The 17,337-nt window shown below is 40.3% G+C and overlaps 1 protein-coding gene across 2 annotated transcripts in view; it reads right to left on the reverse strand.

Moving 5' to 3' along the window:
* cdk18 (cyclin dependent kinase 18) overlaps positions 1-17,337 on the reverse strand; it is a 47,591-nt gene that overhangs the window by 17,611 nt on the left and 12,643 nt on the right. For both annotated transcript variants that reach the window (XM_069703228.1, XM_069703227.1), the window contains exon 2: positions 5,779-5,914. In XM_069703228.1, the coding sequence (XP_069559329.1) occupies positions 5,779-5,896 (118 nt within the window). In that variant the 5' untranslated portion in view covers positions 5,897-5,914. The remainder of the gene's footprint in view (positions 1-5,778; positions 5,915-17,337) is intronic.

Raw genomic sequence — 17,337 nt, forward strand, 5'->3', positions numbered from 1 at the left:
CGCGAGGTTTCAGCTGCGGTTTGATCTCCCATTTCAATGGCGAATATTGGCCATGGTGGACATTTCGTCGGCAGCCTCCAGGCGTGTGTATGCGTGCAGTACAACATGAAGCGCTCCCTGTTTCCATGGGGACAATGGCTAACAAGGGAAGCAGGTCTAGGGTGTTATGGACGTATCATACGGTGTGTTTCTTTAAAGGTTCCAACTCAACACGCACACATTTATATGTATGCACGCAAACACTAATTACTGTATGACCTGTGGCCTCTCTCATACGACATACACAAAAATACCTCATAACAAGCTGCACATGTATCAGTGACGGTAACGAGATAAAGCAGAGTGAGGCCAGGGAAGGTTTCTGATTTGAAAATATTCGGGTGAGATTAACAAGACAGTTTAACAGCGCTACATAGAGGCCTTTGACAATCCACGCTGTGTGTCATATTGATTGTCAGTCTAAATGGGCTGGGGGGATGAAATGACAACCTGTTGGCTCGTCATTTGAATATCACAGCTTCAGTGCTCCTTTGATCTTCTCATGTAAATTAGGATCAGTAAAGGGGACATTGACATGAGCACGCACGCATGCACACACACACACACACACACACACACACACACACACACACACACACACACACACACACACACACACACACACACACACACACACACACACACACACACACACACACACACACACACACACACAGTGCCTGATTGCTGTGAGATATGGATGGATGCCTCCTAGATATCTCGTTACGAAAAGGACAATCCAATACGGTACACCACATCATGTTTTTGTAAGGTTTCCATCTGAAATTGTCCTTACATTGAGAGGGGAGGGAGGACGAGGCAGAGATGAGGGGGACAGAAATAACCATGGAAGCTTAACAAATAATGGCAGAAATAATATCCAGGCAATGCTTGAGACATTTTCATAATTCAACATGAACCAATCTGTTCGATGCAGTCATCAGACAGCTTAAGGATGTACTCACTTTTGCAGCCTTACAAGTTACTGCCATACTACAATAAAACACTATGTGGCAATCTACAGTTTGACAGTTAAAAGAAATAAGAATGTCTCCTACTAAACTGAATGACTTGAATAATTTTTGTTGTTCCTTTTTTGCAGCTCATCATCTGCAGTGACAGATGATTGAGCGATAAAGTGCAAGAGTGGCTTATGTGAATACTCTTGATATTAAATTACATTACAGCTTATTTATATGTGAGCTCAGCAAAATAGCTTTAAATGGACTAACATAATTATGGAGAGTGAACAAGGGGATTATGCCTAATGCGAAATAGTGGTTCGTGCAGCACGTACCCTCACACAGACATGCACACATAAACCATATTTCTACACTAAAGTGCGTTTGTATGAATCTAAATTAATGCTGATAATATCTGCCGAGCTATAATATGTGACTAAACCAGCTATCCGAAAAATGTGCATATGTTTTTTGTCTTGTGTGTATTTCTGTGCGTGTGCATTCTTCTGTGATGCTAATGAGTCACTGAGCTCTGTGATCTGAGACTGGATGACTTGCTTTGTGTTTGTTCAGTTTGATTCCGCGGCTCTTGATTTTAAATGAGAGAAATGACTCCACATTTAGTAGTTAAACTCACCTGAGCATTTATAAAGTATTCTCTAATTTTATTAGCAATGTCTGTTTTTGCATGTGTGCCAAAGTACCATAATGGTGCTACAATGATACAAAAATCCAATATCAAAATTAAACAGCCTAATGTTTTAAAATGAATGAACACTTAATACATCACGTGAAGTGTCACATACATTTTCCTTCTTATAGTATCCGCAGAGTGTTTCCTTTAACTGTCAGTGTATTATACCTGAACTGGACCAACACACCAACTGTTCATGTGGACCACAACAGCTGAGTGGAAATACACGTATGGCTCAAAAGGAATGGAAGAAGAAAAGTATTGCCAGCTAACGGAAAACATGCTGTGAGGGAACACAAAATATTCCGGGGTAAAAGTAGCGCAAAAGTAGTCCACAATAATTTTTTCACTGTGACCCCTCAGGAGTTCTGTAACTTTAGAGATGTTGATAGGCATATTCTTTTAAATTCAGGACACCCTGGAGCCTTGCAAAGCCAGACATTTTTCACTGCTCAAGTCTTTACGTTAAGATAAACCACCAGCCCTCGATTATAACTCCGTACATAACAGATTATGTAGTCTAACTCTGGTCCTAATGTATTTATCAAAATGTCAATCCATTACTTTAGCATTTAACACACTCACTTTGATGTCCACTGGAACCAATAATAAAATGCATATGTACAACATATTTTGGGCATTTGATGATTTAATCTGAGCGAAGATGTCAGGTGATATTTTCCATCTAATCGGTAGTATACGGCGTGGGGATTGCTGTGCGAGCATGATATAATCCCTCACTCGGAAGGGGGGACGCAGGGCAAGACAGAAAAAAAGAGGAGACTGAGATGAATGAGAGATGAATGGTTTTCTCTCTCTGTCTTTCTCTCTCGGTCTGTCTCTGTCTGGTTACCACTTTCCTGACCTTCCAGAGTAGACAGTGATGTAGAATGATGGCCTCTGGGGGGGTTTAACTACATAGCCAGCTGCTTCTCTCCCCCAGGCAGCTGAACAAGAGCGTCACTGTATGTTCACACAAGAGGCAGAAGCTTTCGTGGCTTGATTTTGATTACTGGGTTGGTAACATCCCAGCAAGTCTGATGTAACTGCTGATGGTACATCATGCTTACATTGTAATGCCTGTGCACTTGACTTGGCAGCAATTTAAGTTCACCTAGAGTGATCTTAAATCTCACATGATTCACTTCTTTTCTCCTATTCACTTTGTATGCTTTTATCGTTGTTTATTAGCATTAAAACACCTATAAAACAGTGCACAGTTAGAACAAACTGATGAAAATGTCAATCTGATGCATTATATGCACCCATAGCACTGTTATCCCATTGCTTTGTATCTTAACAGCAAATGCTACATAATAAAGACCTAATTCTGAAGGTATTCAGTTCCTTTAGATTATTTACCTCTACTTATTCCCACCATAAACCTCATTTCCTTTTGAAGCCTGCTGATCCTCTGTGGCTCGGTGGTGGTACCAGCCATCGCCGGAAAAAAAACAACTAATCTATGAGGGCCAACTGACACGGAAGGAAGGAGGGCTTTTGTATTTGCCATTAAAATCCAGAGTGGGATTACAGTTTATGCTCTATTATTAGACATGAGCCATTCATTCACACATCGGGACCAAAAGACAAGAAAGCATAAGAGCTGAGGGTGCGTGATTAACCAGTGCTTTACTGGTTTGTTTAGCTACTAAACACTCTTTGAAAAACTTAAATCCTTAAGAATGCGATTCTAACAATTAAGCTGTGACAGTGGAGAGATTTGGTTTTCTTAACAGTTAGATATCAGTGGTAACAGCTTGCTCTAGTGATTACTTTAACCCAGCATAACTGTTTTATGGTGGAGCAGTGTGAGCAAGTTGTGAACACAGCATCGACTTTTCACCTTTAGAGCATACAATTACACATCCAACACTTTCTGAGCAGCATTATTTTTCATTTAAAATCATGCTTTTGTCCACCTGATGAATGAAAATCTAACATTCTCTCTTCGCCCTCCCACCAGGAGGAAATATTTGGCTCTTCAATGTATTCAACAGCTGGTCGCTAAGTTTTTTGTTTGGGGTAGGTTGTGTACTTTTTTTCCATTCTGAAAATTGCATCTTGTTGCAGCTGAAAGAGAGGTAGATGAGAGCACTTAATGTGAACCAAAACATTACACCCATATATGCCTTTTTTTTTTTTTTTACCTCTCTGTAGGGAGAGTGGCACCTCTTGCATTCAAAGTGGACGCCCCTAATGCCTGTTCGTTCACTATGTGACTGGTGAGTGGGTCTGATTTCATGCGAAAAGTGCACTCTTTTCCAGCAGCATCTTATTGAGCTTCTTGCTGTCGCGGATGGCCAGCTGCAGGTGACAGGGAATGATCCTGGTTTGCTTGTTATCACGGGCAGCTTTTCCGCCCAGCTCCAGCATCTCAGTGGTCAGCTATTTCAGCACCATGGGGTCACTCACTGCAGCTCCAGCGCAGACACGTTCCACATGGTTACCCTTCCTCAACAGACTGTGGACATGGTTGATGGGTACTGAAGCACTGCACAGGAGGAGTGGGTCTTGGCCTTTCCCCTGGCTTTCCCAGCAAAAGTCTTTACAAGTTCATAAATTGTTCGGTGTCTTATTTATTCCGACTAAAAGTGGATGTTCATATAAATAAACTTGGATTCCATGAGCATAGGCATAGCTACAATGACCCAGTGCTGTCACTGTTGGGTTTATCCCCACGTACATGCACAGTTGCGAAGCAGAATTTAGTGGACCAGAATCCTGTAAATAAAGTCTGTGGCCACAGAGGCCGCTGTTGCCTCTGCTCAGCAGAGGTTGCATTTTGTTGCTTTAAAGTGAGCAGTTAAACCAAAAGAATGACAAGAGACTTGCTAAAAGAGTCGAGTGATAATCTTCTGTGGATTTGTCACTGAGAGTGAATCCTTTGCATTCAACACATACAGTTAAGCCCCAAATTATTCATACCCATGTCTAATTTTCATGTCTAGTGAATTTTTATTTGACCAGTAGGTTTCACTATCTGTAAATGACTTGACAAGTGACAAAACATTAGAAGACATTTTGCCAGAGATGTAAATAATAAATCCTAACTAGGTCCATGTTTTTTTTTTTTTATACACTTTTTACTAAAATGGCAATGTCCAAAATTCTCAGCGTTCTCATCAACTATAAATTGAGAACAGCTCATGCAGTAGTTTCTTGTCCATAACTAGTCCATTGCAAGTCATGGCTAAAACCAAAAAGCTGAGTGAGGACCCCTGGTTGCGCAGTGTGGCTGCTTTACATTATGGATATGATAGTTTTTATAGGAATGTAAAAAAACAAAAAAACAATAACATAAAAATAGGTCATGTTTAAATTCATATCTCTAGCACAATGTCTTATCATCCTGTTTTATTTGGTTATGCCATTTTCAGCCAGAAGTAAAGTATTGGTCAAATTCACTGGACATAAAAATCTGACATGAGTATGAATGATTTGGGGCTTAACTGTATTGATTACAGTACCGAAGCAGTGCATTAGTTGGAAAATAAGTATGTGAAGGTTGGGGCTTTGGATGGCTGTCTGAGATGTCTCCCTTTCATGTTGGAGTCATCCTTCTGAGAATTACAAATAAGTTTGGTCATTTTTAACCATGACCACAATCTTTCCCTAAATTTAAGCAAAATAATTAAAGCAGCATTAATAGATATTATTTTGGTTACATGGAGGCACTAACTGAAAACAAAACATTTATGCACTATTTCCTTAAAAAGCTGATATGGCAAACCTCTCATTCTCTTTCAGGTCTGCTTTGGTCCCCACCAACTTCAAGGGAAATATTGGGCTCTTTGGCTTCAAATGCTCCACTGAGTTTAGTCGCTACTTTCAAAATCGGCTGTTCGATACCAGGTAGGTAGAGTACAGTTATTTTCAGCTTCTCATTGAGCGTGAATCAATACATGTTAAAATGTTCAGGGAAACTGCAAAGTTGTGGACAAGTTCTGTGTGGATCCATCACTAAGAGTGATGTTCACATGTTGCATTTTTACTATTTTGAATTATCATCCAATAGCTATGCATTGGTGTTTAAGTAATGCAACATTTTAAAACGTTAGCAAGTAAAAAAGGTGTTCTTACCCTGAGTGTGTTGTATGTTGAGCTGGTTGATCTGCTCAGTGAATTCATTCTCCTCAATGGTCTCGGTACGAGGAACTGATAGAGAGAAACGCCTCTTAAAGTTCTTCATCTTGTTCATGGTGCTTAAGAGCAGATTCTGTGAGAAGAAGGGCAGTGAGAGAATGATTGTCATTAAAAGTTACTATCAATCCAAAAGAAAAACTTAAAGGTGCAATATTTGTTCCATAACAGCACACAACAATGAATCAAAAACAATATATTTTTGACCGCAGAACATTTAAGCAAAATAGATGTCAGAGAATCTAGCACACATAAAGTACACTGCCTTCATGTAACAAGCTGATGATTTTGATTTGCAGCTTGACCAAACACAGTCATCCGTGTCATCGGATAATGAGGCAGAAAGCAGCAGGAAAACTGCTAATCCATCTCCTCTTTCCCTCAGTAGGTTGCACAATCACAGCCAGCCCAACTAGTTAGCTGTAACTCTCCTGCTCTTTTTACAACTTATCTTTATATTTTTCTCTGGTCTGCTGCAGAAATTGGTGTCAATGGGTCTCCATGATTTATTTACGGTCATGGATATGTGCATATGTGTGGGCGTGTGCTTCTGCTCATCATTTGCGAAAAGCTAAGAGATTTGAATGGTGGGTTCAATAACAGCCAGATTCCATATTCCCTCCTGTTATTTTTTTTAGGCCTCATAAGATCATTGGGGTATAAATGTCTAAGAGAAAGCATTGCTTGCAGTGAGATTACAGTGCCTGCTACAGTAGCTTACATTACTACAGTAGCTTACTTACATTAGATAGCTGCCTAAGCCCAGTCATCGTTTAACCCTGTATACATAAATACATACAAAGTGACAAGGTCCATCGCAATCACAGTGACAATAGTCCATCCAAACTTTCTAATACTACCTCTGACAGCAGTGACCTTTGAGCCAACACGATAAATTGTGATCAATGAATGGAGTGCTCCACAGTAATGCGCATCAGACAGGGGGAAGCAATAATTTTCCATTTCCGTTGCTTGATCAACATCAGAACCTGTGTTACACAGGTTTTTGTGACCCCTGGTACATTTACATTTACAATTTCTCTCTGGACATGTAACTTGAGCATAGAGCAAACATTAAATTCTGTGTCAGACTGGAAAAATTGGAAACAGAGATCTTTGGAATGTTACAGAAAGACTACGGCAATGAAGCAATGAGCTGGGTGAAGTGTTTTGAGTCACATTCATGTTTCAGAGAGGCAGATTATCACTGTCCAAGACCAAAGAGGTCCCATCAGGTCAGAAGCACATCGAATGCTGGTGGTTGCTTTGACACTTGCAGGATTTTGCACCGTTTCTTTGTTCCCCTGGGTCAGACAGACAACACCAAATTCTATGGTGACATTTTTAGGCATCTGAGGGGAAATATTCAGGTCAAACTACCTGAACTGTGGCACCATGGCAATTGGATTCTCCAACATTACAATGCACAAGTTTCTTGTTTAAAAAAAACATTCATCGCTCTCCTCGTCTCTGATCTTTTGGCAGCACAATCATTATTACAAGTAAGATTCACATGCTTTAAAAGGTAATTTAAATGTTAACATGCATTATGTTAACATGTATCATACTGACACCTTGTATAAATTTTTTACTGCTTAACAAAGAAATACTAGATTAAGTTAGTTATGTGATTGGACTTATGTATAAAAGTAAACAGGAGTTTATTGTTGTCTTCCAATGGCGTTTACCATGTTCACGAGAAGAAAACATATACATTAAACTTACATTTGTGCTAGTTTCCTGTTGCTTTTTTCTGAATACTGAAAATCTTCACAACATTAAATATTATGATATTGTATCATTATGGCTGCCATTAGACAAATTCTGTACATAACATAACATAACATAACATAACATAACATAACATAACATAACATAACATAACATAACATAACATAACATAACATAACATAACATAACAGGGATGGTTTAGTCAATTATTGTTTCATGGCCTTGGTCATGATAAATACATTAAGACAGCTATAGCTTGGAGACAGTATCCACGGCGCAGCTATTCAGCAGCTCGGATTTAGTTGACAAAGACTGGGACATTTTAAAACCTGAATAAGTACATTTTTTTGACAGCACTGTCACAAAATCCTGTTCAGCTCCAAATACTAGTGGTTGAATTGAAAAAAGTTCAGATTGTGAAACCAGATTAAGACACCAAAATAAATTATGCACTCCCATTTGTAGAGGTAAAAAATATCTAAATAGGTGTACGGTAGAATATGTACACAGGCATGAGTGTTGAGAGGAGATAATGAAGGCATTCTCAGACTCAGAGATGTGTAGGTGGCAGCCATAAATTGAACAGCTACTCTGGGAGAGGGAGCAGCTCGAAAGGCGACGGTGAAAGCAAATAATCCCCAGATCAGTGCAGAGAAAGGGAGGATTTCTAATTTCTAAAAAAGGGTAAGCCTTTAGAAATCAATCTAATTCAGCTCATGTGACTCCTCTGTGTGGAGGCAAAGACTAAAGTCACTGACACAGCACTGCCAAAAGCAGTGAAACCAATGTTTTTATGCTGCTAATAACACAATCATGTCCAATGAGCAGCTGAAGCCAAAACATAGAGCTCAAGATGAAGAAGGAGGCCTTTCAGGTCTGGTTTGCTCAGGGCTCTCCTGAAATAGCTGAGTGGTACTGGCAGGCCAGAAGGTCTGTGGCTGCGATGCTCGCGGATGCAAAAACTCAGGGATGGGAAGAGTTCAGGGAGGCCATGCAGAAGGACTTTCGGTTGCCCTTAAGGAAGTTCTGGTAAACTATCCGACGACTCAGGAAGGGAAAGCAGGGCCTACCGCAGGCTGTTCTCAGCGCCCGGGGGAACTGCTGACTCGGACAGGGGATATCATCGGGTGGTGGAAAGAGCACTTTGAGGAACTCCTAAACCCGACCAGCATGCCCCCTGGCAGTCGAGTGTGAAGCGGCGGGGATGAGAGTTAGCACCTCCAAATCTGAGGCCATGGTTCTCTGGTGGAAACTGGTGGATTGCTCCCTCCAGGTGGGGACAGAGTGCCTGCCCCAAGCAAAGGAGTTTAAGTATCTCTGGGTCTTGTTTACGAGTGAGGGTATGTTGGAGCGGGAGATTGAAAGGCTGATCGGTGCACCGGACCATGATGGTGAAGAGGGCTTTCCATTTACCGGTCGATCTGCGTTCCGACCCTCACCTATGGTCACGAGCTCTGGGTCGTGACCGAAAGAACAAGATCGCTGCTACAAGCGGCTGAAATGAGTTTCCTCCATAGGGTGGCTGGGCTCAGCTTTAGAGACAGGGTAAGGAGCTTGGACATCAGGAGGAAACTCGCAGTAGAGACGCTACTCCAAAGGAGTCAGTTGAGGTGATTCGGGCATCTGATCAGGATGCCTCCTGCTTGCCTCTCACTGGAGGTTTTCCGGGCACGCCCAACGGGAAGACCCAGAACACACTAAAGGGATTATGTATCCCAGCTGGCCTGGGAATGCCTCGGGATCCGCCATGATGAGCTGGAAAATGTTGCAGGGGAGAGGGAAGTCTGGTCCAACTTGCTTGGCCTGCTGCCACCGCGACCTGATCCCAGATAAGCGGAAGAAAATGGATGGATGGGCAATGGTGAAGGTGCTATTCCAAATACATATAGGTATCATGGTGGCAATTTTTTACTGCAGTTTATTAGAATTGGTGAGAATGTATATACGGTATGTGTAAACTGGATAATAAAGAGGCATTTAATGTTAATTGTTAGACATAACACACACTAAGCTGTAATTTTAGGAAGTTGGTGTAATAAAAGCAATCAGATACAAAGCAGATTAAGGGGTTAAGCATGGATGAGGAAGCTTACTGCGCAGAGAGAAATCAATACCATTGACTAAAGTGCTGGTGTGTTTGTGGTTGCAGTTGATGTTTTACCCTGTGAGAATTTGTGTGGGAGCTTTTGAGAAGGAAGACTTAACCAGTGTCTCAGCAGGGTATGGAACTGTACTAAAGACAAGTACCTCCAGTACACTTCATACAGAAGCTTAGATGAACAAAAGCACACTGTAGTTGACACTGTAGTCCAAAACAGACATATATCCAGTCCAAACAAACAACAATACAAAGACTTATTTTGTGGCTAAGGCTGAGTAGCAGCAGTGGATTACTAGTTTGTTTTGTTTTTCTCTATCTGAGGCAACAGATGGTGTTCATTGTTAGTTTGTATTGAAAAGTGATGTCATATTTTGTATTCAGCACTCTTTTGGAGGTCATGGTTTGGGATTGAAATATGGTCACATCTGTAACTATTACAATAACTGTACTGTGCTATTAAAATCTGTGTTGACTTGAATATTTTTTTTTTTATCCTCGAAAACATTTTACAGCAAAAAAGGAAATGGATCATTTTCACTCTACTCTACCTGCAAATGAAATGCATCTATAATTTATATTTTTCTATTGGTAAAGTTACCGTAATCTAATCTACCTATATAGCCTAGCCTTTTATAAATACATGCAGAAAACTACATTTACCACCAATTACTGCCTCTGAGTATTATGTCTTTACCAACCAGTCAAGTTGCTTTTTACATCCTTCACATCAATGTCTGACCAGATTTAGAGTTACTGAAGATTTTGAAGGAATCCTTGTCTGTGTTCACAATCTCTTATACAACACAAAAGCAGCCCTTATACTCAACAATGGTTCAAATATACATGTTAGTGCAAATAAGGAACTATTTCAAAAACACTGATGCTTCACACACACATCCTTAACCCGTAAACACAGAAGATTTTTATAATCCCCACTGTTTTGAGACTAGCACCCAAGACTGGTGTCACCAATTCAGTATCTGATCAAATGTGAAATGTGGTTAAAATCTAAGTTCTGCTCCTGATTTATGGGGTTTAATAATGGCTACAAATGTGTTTTCAGCATAACATTATAATTTTTATGTGAATTTGACTTTTTGGAATGAAATATCCTCAATTCTTCACTTCATCCTATTAGACATTAGTGTCAAATTCTGTAATCATAAACACATTCATTCTAAGTTGAAAGCATTTTTTTGTGACAAATATTGTTTGACACTAATTGGTAAAGAAAACAAAAACAAAGTTCGTGATTTCAAGATTTCTTGCTCTTCACCTACACATTTGAAAATTTTCTGAATGAGGTCTTTGAAAACTCCTCCAGGTAAAAAAAAAAAAAAAAAAAAAAAAAGTATTTTTTTTCAACATACTACAGATCTACCAAAATGTACTTCAAAATCTGCAAATCTTCCTTGAAAATCAATTGCATTCCCTTGGACAAAAAGCTGCAACCTAAAGATGCAACATGTTTGATGTTTGCGGTCTATCATCCCCTGCATCACATTGTCTTCATCACGTCCCTGCTTATCCATATTACTCTCCTCAACTCATTTAAAAGAAAACCTGAAGTGTATTTTTGTTTCAAACAGGACACAAAAAAGTGTCTTATTGAAAGCCCTTTCTTTATTCGCTTCGCTCCCTTATTTGCCCTCTTGAACAACTTAATTGGATGCGTCGTGAGTGAGAAAGTGCTTGATTGCGACGGACAATCGGTGTATGTGTGCGTGAGACAGAGACTGGCAGTGTGCCCCATTTTTCTTCCAGACAACAGACTCCTCTGTTTAGTGATGGGTACAATCTTATAGTCTGGATCCTTGCAGCCAATCAGGAGTATTTGGCATCCCTCTCAGACCTTCGCTATCTAAAGGAGGATGGTCTTTGTTGTTTTGGTTGTGTGACACTGTCTGATATAGAAATTCGGACACACACCAGTGCATCTGCCTAAAGCAAGATGCCAACAAATCTCGACCACATCTTCCCCGCAGCTGTGATCCTCCTTGGACAGAAACACACTTCATGTTGCCATGGTGACCACACTCCTCTTTTTTTAAATGCCCCTTCCTCTTTGATCCCCCCCTTTCTCCCCCAACATCCTGCCTCATGCATTTTCATGACGATTTATAATTTTCCTGTTTGCATTTTCAGAAATGTCACTCCTGTCACATCAATTTCTTGAATCATTAGATTTTTAAAATTGACAGTGCAGGCAACAGTAAATCATTTAAAAGCCAGTTTCTGCAATATTACAGAGGGGATCGCCGAGTAATTCCATGTAATTACTGAAATTAAACAGATTCCCAGCTTTGAAAAATTAATCCGCAGACAAGTGTACTTAATGTAAAAGGGCTGTAGCCAAAATTGCCAGATTGTCAGCACAATGTTGCACAAAGGGGAGAATGATGGCAGGAAAAGGCCAATAACAAGCACCTCTGGTCCTGGCTGTAGACAGGGCTGCAGTTGCAGTACAAGCCAGGACACTCAGGTCATGTATTGTTATTACTGGGAATTTGAGGCTTTTAGAGACACAAGTAAAAATGACAGTAGTTGTTGTTTGCTCAAAGCCTTCAAGTAATCTGTGTCTATGGTTAACTGACATGGAAGTGCACTTGCCAAAGAGTAAAGGTGGAGGTATCAGGAAGTCTTTATTAAAGTCCCCCTGCTGCAATTGATTAAAAATGATGAAAAACTAATCTTCGGTTATGTGGGGTTTAGAAGGTGTTTCCAAAAAGAAGAAGAAAAAAAAATCCCTATGCAGCTTTTAGTCAGCTCTGATACAACTCAACACCTTTGCTGTCATTCAGTCCGTGTAGATCTATGAATATGCAAATAGTCCCCACCTCTATCTTCACCCATCTCTCCATTGTTTGCGTGCAACTTGAGTTGGCAGCCTAATGAAAGAGAAAACTCTGAATCTGTGTTTTTGTGACTTTCAGACTGTCACTGGAGTTCCAAACCAGAATTGTTCAGCAATTAGGGTTGACTGTTTATTTCTCTCCTGATATGTCGAGCTGTTATAAAAATAAAAAAGACGTTTCCAAATGATGCAGGCAGGGTTGTCTCTGGTCTTAGTGGAGAAGGAATAGTATTAGCGGTCATATATAGCATGTGCGATCTTGTGGCTTTGAGCAAAGATAATATTGCCAAGGCATGAAGGCACAAGTGATACTAGTTTAGATGTAAAACAGGTAGAGCATTGGTGGTGGGTGTGAGTACTGAGGCGAGTAGTCCTAGAACGCCAGGACTGCTGTTGAGCCTTCCCGAGGTTTTGTGGTTCGAACTCGGTGAAACACGGAAGGGAGCTGCCCACTTGATAACCCCAGTGAGATACTGCACACTCTCACCTTTTTGCTAAAGTTTTGTAGTAGATAGTGCCTTTTTTTTTTTTTTTTAGTGTATGAGCACTTAACTAAATATAGTGTACAAATGTTCAAATGACTCTAAATTACAATACAATATTTCAAGGGGGGGGGGGGGGGATCATAACCTCAATAAGAATCACAGCTACAGCCCTGGCTGAGCAATTATTGTTCTTTTGTGCTGTCTAGTGCCAAAATAGAGATCGTATCAGAGAGACACGGGATATAGTGAGAGCATGTTTCTGTAGTCAACATAGGTCAAGCCCCACGACATTTACTATGTTTACATACACACAAGAAACCAGAGGGGTGTACTACGAAGCGAGATTAGTGGGTTAGCAAGGTATGTTGAGACTAAAGCCAGGGTTGTCAGTATCACCAAGGTGTCTCTCTTTAAAAATGGCTAGATCACCATGGTAATTTACGCTGCAAGCTTAAACTGGTCCGGAGCAGGTTATGTTGGAGATATCGGATCAAAACGTAAAGAAAGGCGGCATTCACACAGGTGGGGATTTTTTTTTGCCCATCCTTCCATCATTTAGCAGCTGCAGATATGATGCTTTCAGTGTGGATTATGTGTTTAACTTCATTATAGTTTTTTTAAGATCACAGTTTGCTCCTCGTTTTTAAAATTGGTCGCTCTGCTATCAGTACACTTGTCCATGTTTGTAATTGGTCAGATGCAGCAAACACTCCCCCTTTTATGTGAACGTGCTCAGAGATGAAAGCAGAGAGCCTGAGTTAACAGAAAAAGCTGATGACTACCGTTGTAGTACTGATTATCTCTGAAGGCGAGTTTCCGCTTTGTTGAGCCAGCTCAGGCAAAGAAAGCCTGGGTATGTTGAACTTGCCAAGTCGTACACCCCTCAGGTAACAGGGAGAAATCAGGAGGTAGAGGAAATATGAAAATGTACTGTGTGTGTGCTGGGGAAAAGATTTGCTGTCCAATCCAACCTATACTGTATGAACCCTGCTACCTCCAGGTTCCCACTAAGCCCAGCAACCGGACCTTATGTGAGGTACCAATAATTTTTCTGTAAATAAGTCCTAAATTGGGACACAACATTATTAGGGAATATACTCCAAAATATATTTAGAGTACACAAGCTCTTAACACTTACGGGCCCAAATGCGTGCCGAGAGGTCCAGCCCCTAAATAACGATCCTGGCTCCACCCCTGTGAAGCCTCACGTTGTAGGAGGGTTAAAGTTAGGGTTAGGATTAGTTTAGGGACCAGTTGACTAACAGTGAAACAACCATTCATTCACAAAAGCCTACAGTGAGTTGGGGTGGGGCTGGAAATAGGGGTGGGCTATTGGCACTGCTGTGAAGAGCCTCAACTACACCTCATTTGAAAATGCAAAGCCTCATGATTCAAACGAAAAACAATTTCTAGATACCAGCACCCCTGTAACAGTAAGTCATAAGTGTGCGTACACATCAAAACAATCAAAATAGTACTAATTCTTTGATCTCTAGGGGTCTTGTGAGCAAAATGCTTTGAAGTTTTCCTTTGGTTGTTTTAGTTTTTTTGGGTGGGTGGGGAATTGGAAGACGTAATTGCTTTTCTTCCAGTCTCATACATGTCTAAAAGTCCAGGTCTCTTTTGAGGAGATTGGCAGAGGAGGTAAATAAACTGAATCAGCACTTTCTAGCAAACGAGTTAGCTTTTTTCATTTGGACTATCTGGCTCTCTGTTTTCTCAGCACTGTAAGGAGAGTTTAGCTATTGGTCAAGTAAAGTGCAAATGCACTGAAGTTCACCAAGTATGAACATTAAAGATTTGCATGGATTTACTTTGGTGAACAGAATTTTTCCATTTTAAATGTAGGTGTGATCAGTAATGTAGATGGGAATTTAACGTTCAACACGCAGCAACCTCCGAGGCTGAAAAATGAAGCAAACGTGGGAGTGCCAAAAATTGCTGTTCCTCGAAATGCCACTTGAAGCCAGCTCCAAAAGCGAGTCAATCCTTATAGACACCCATGTTAAAATGCCTAACTTAACAGCAGGAACATATTGAGATGCTTAAACATGGCTAAGAAATACCCTTTCTTTCCTACTTTTAAGATGGAAACAACTTCTTGTATACATCAAATTAAAGAAACCTGTTCATTTCAGAAAGCTAATAGGTACCCAGAACAAATAAGTGTACTAATTAACTTGGGTCCAAACATGAGCTGCCCAGTGCTAAGTAAATATTGTCCTTTGGTCAGTGATCAAATACAATGGAGCAGTTCAGTGGTTGTTGCCTCAGAGCAGATGAGGATGAGTGTGTTTGATTCAGCAAAAAGCCATATGTCAGTGGTCAAGTGACCCATGTCAGCACTGGCTAAATTAATACACACAACTCTCCTCGTGTGTGCTCATTTAGAATGAGGCCAGTAGATAGAAAAAGATGTGCGGCTTGTTTAGACGGGCTTCATGGTTTTATGCAGGTCAGTGAGCACAGTCATCAGAAAATATGACACACATTCAACAGCCCATTTGTATGTGGCATAAAGCACAGACATGGAGATACACAACTGTGACTCACGCTGGGTGAAGAGTTTTACACATGCACATACTCGGACATAAAACCTCAATCAAATATTTTCTTTTTTTTCTTTCTTCTGTTGAAAGTGAATGAATGACTGGGCGGCTGGTGAAAAGCAGCTCTGACACTGTGTCAGAGCTGACTATTAGCCAACTAACACAGAGACCACTGCTTTGTCTTACTGCTATGTTTGTCTAGAGAAACCGGGCATGGCAGTTTCTTGTTTCTGACAGGCTGCCAAAACAAGCTGTGATCTCTGGGAAGGTCAAGTGGGAGTTGGGCCATAACGGAGACACAGAAAGCAATGAAAAAGAAAGAAAGAAAGAAGACTTTATAGATCACATGCGGTCTGCTTTGGAGCTGCAAATAAGTTTATTTGTATAATTCCTCAATGGTTTCTTATCTTTTAAGTATGTTGGTGATACATTGTGTTAATGTCCCATTAATAGTAATAGCCTTTAGTCACCTACAGTGCGAAGCAAAAGGTGTGTAACACCTGCTGCAAACTGATGGGCTAACCTCTGATGTTTATGCACCTTTGTTTTATATTTCACTAACTTAACAAGACAAGGTCAAAACCTAGTACATGGCTGAACCGTGTATGAAATGCAAGAGGGCTTGTAATTTAAAATAATAGCTTTTAATTTGAAACTGATACAGGAGGTCACAGAATTTGGCAGGTCAAAGGTGTAATAATCACTCACTTACTCACTGACCAACATTCACTTTTTTTTTTTTATCAGGCTGGCCCTTGCTGGTCAATTGAAAGAGATTGTCATTGCTGTCTGTTTGTGATTGAAAGGGATTTTCCACAACATTTACAGAACATTTTCCTAAAAGCCAGTATTGCATTGTTATTACAATGACAAATTTGAACAATATAAATGGGTGCGCTTTAGTGTACTCAAACAGAAACACCAGTACCAGTACTTAGTTTCCACACCGATTTTACCACGATGGTTCGCATGGGTCAGCGTGACATAAATGAATTGATATGCCAAAGTAGAGTGGAACCCCAAATTTGTGACCACTTCAGGGTTTTCTTGTTTTTCAGACTGCATTTTCCAGTCTTTTTGAGTGCAACATGTGTAACAATCATAATTTTCGTCTCTTGAGTTTGATTTATTTATATTTTCTCTCTGTTTCGTTTCTGCAGTAAAAAATAACGAGAGATGCTATGAATTTTTTTTTACCTGTCTTAAGAAACTTCTGCTTTTGGTTAAACTAAAACAAATCAAACACTTTTTGGGGTGATTATTCCTGAAAGACTGACCGGACAAGGATTGGACAACCGACATCCTAAATGGCAATTGGTGACATGAACCTAATAAAATGCTGGACAATATTCTGATTAAGTCCACCATCTGCACCAGTGGTTACCACACAGCATGTGTTTATTATTCCTCCGCACAGATTTATAGCCTGGCTGTGCCGACCTTGGCTCACAGCTTCAGTTTTCTTCGCTGTGATAACGTCTGGTAACCCAGCTCGTATTAGAGTTTGCACAGTTAGCTCACTGACACTGATGACATTTACACCTGTGTAAAATGAGCAAACGTTATGTGTTTTAAAATGAAAACATGTTAGTGTGGATGTAGAGAGGGTATTGAAATTTGTTACCGAATAACAAGGCTTTTTATGGGATTCATATCAGAGCAATTTGGTCAATGTCATGAAAGTAATTGAGTTAATTACCCAGCTCTGGGCGCTGTGCCTACATCTCATAATGATACAAAAGAATACTGCATGTGGTCTGTCTGCATTAGAAGCACACT

The sequence above is a fragment of the Brachyistius frenatus genome, unplaced genomic scaffold (assembly GCF_029030835.1).
Source record: "Brachyistius frenatus isolate BFR_SWC_R1_liver_20210118 unplaced genomic scaffold, ASM2903083v1 Contig_45, whole genome shotgun sequence".
NCBI lineage: Eukaryota > Metazoa > Chordata > Actinopteri > Embiotocidae > Brachyistius > Brachyistius frenatus.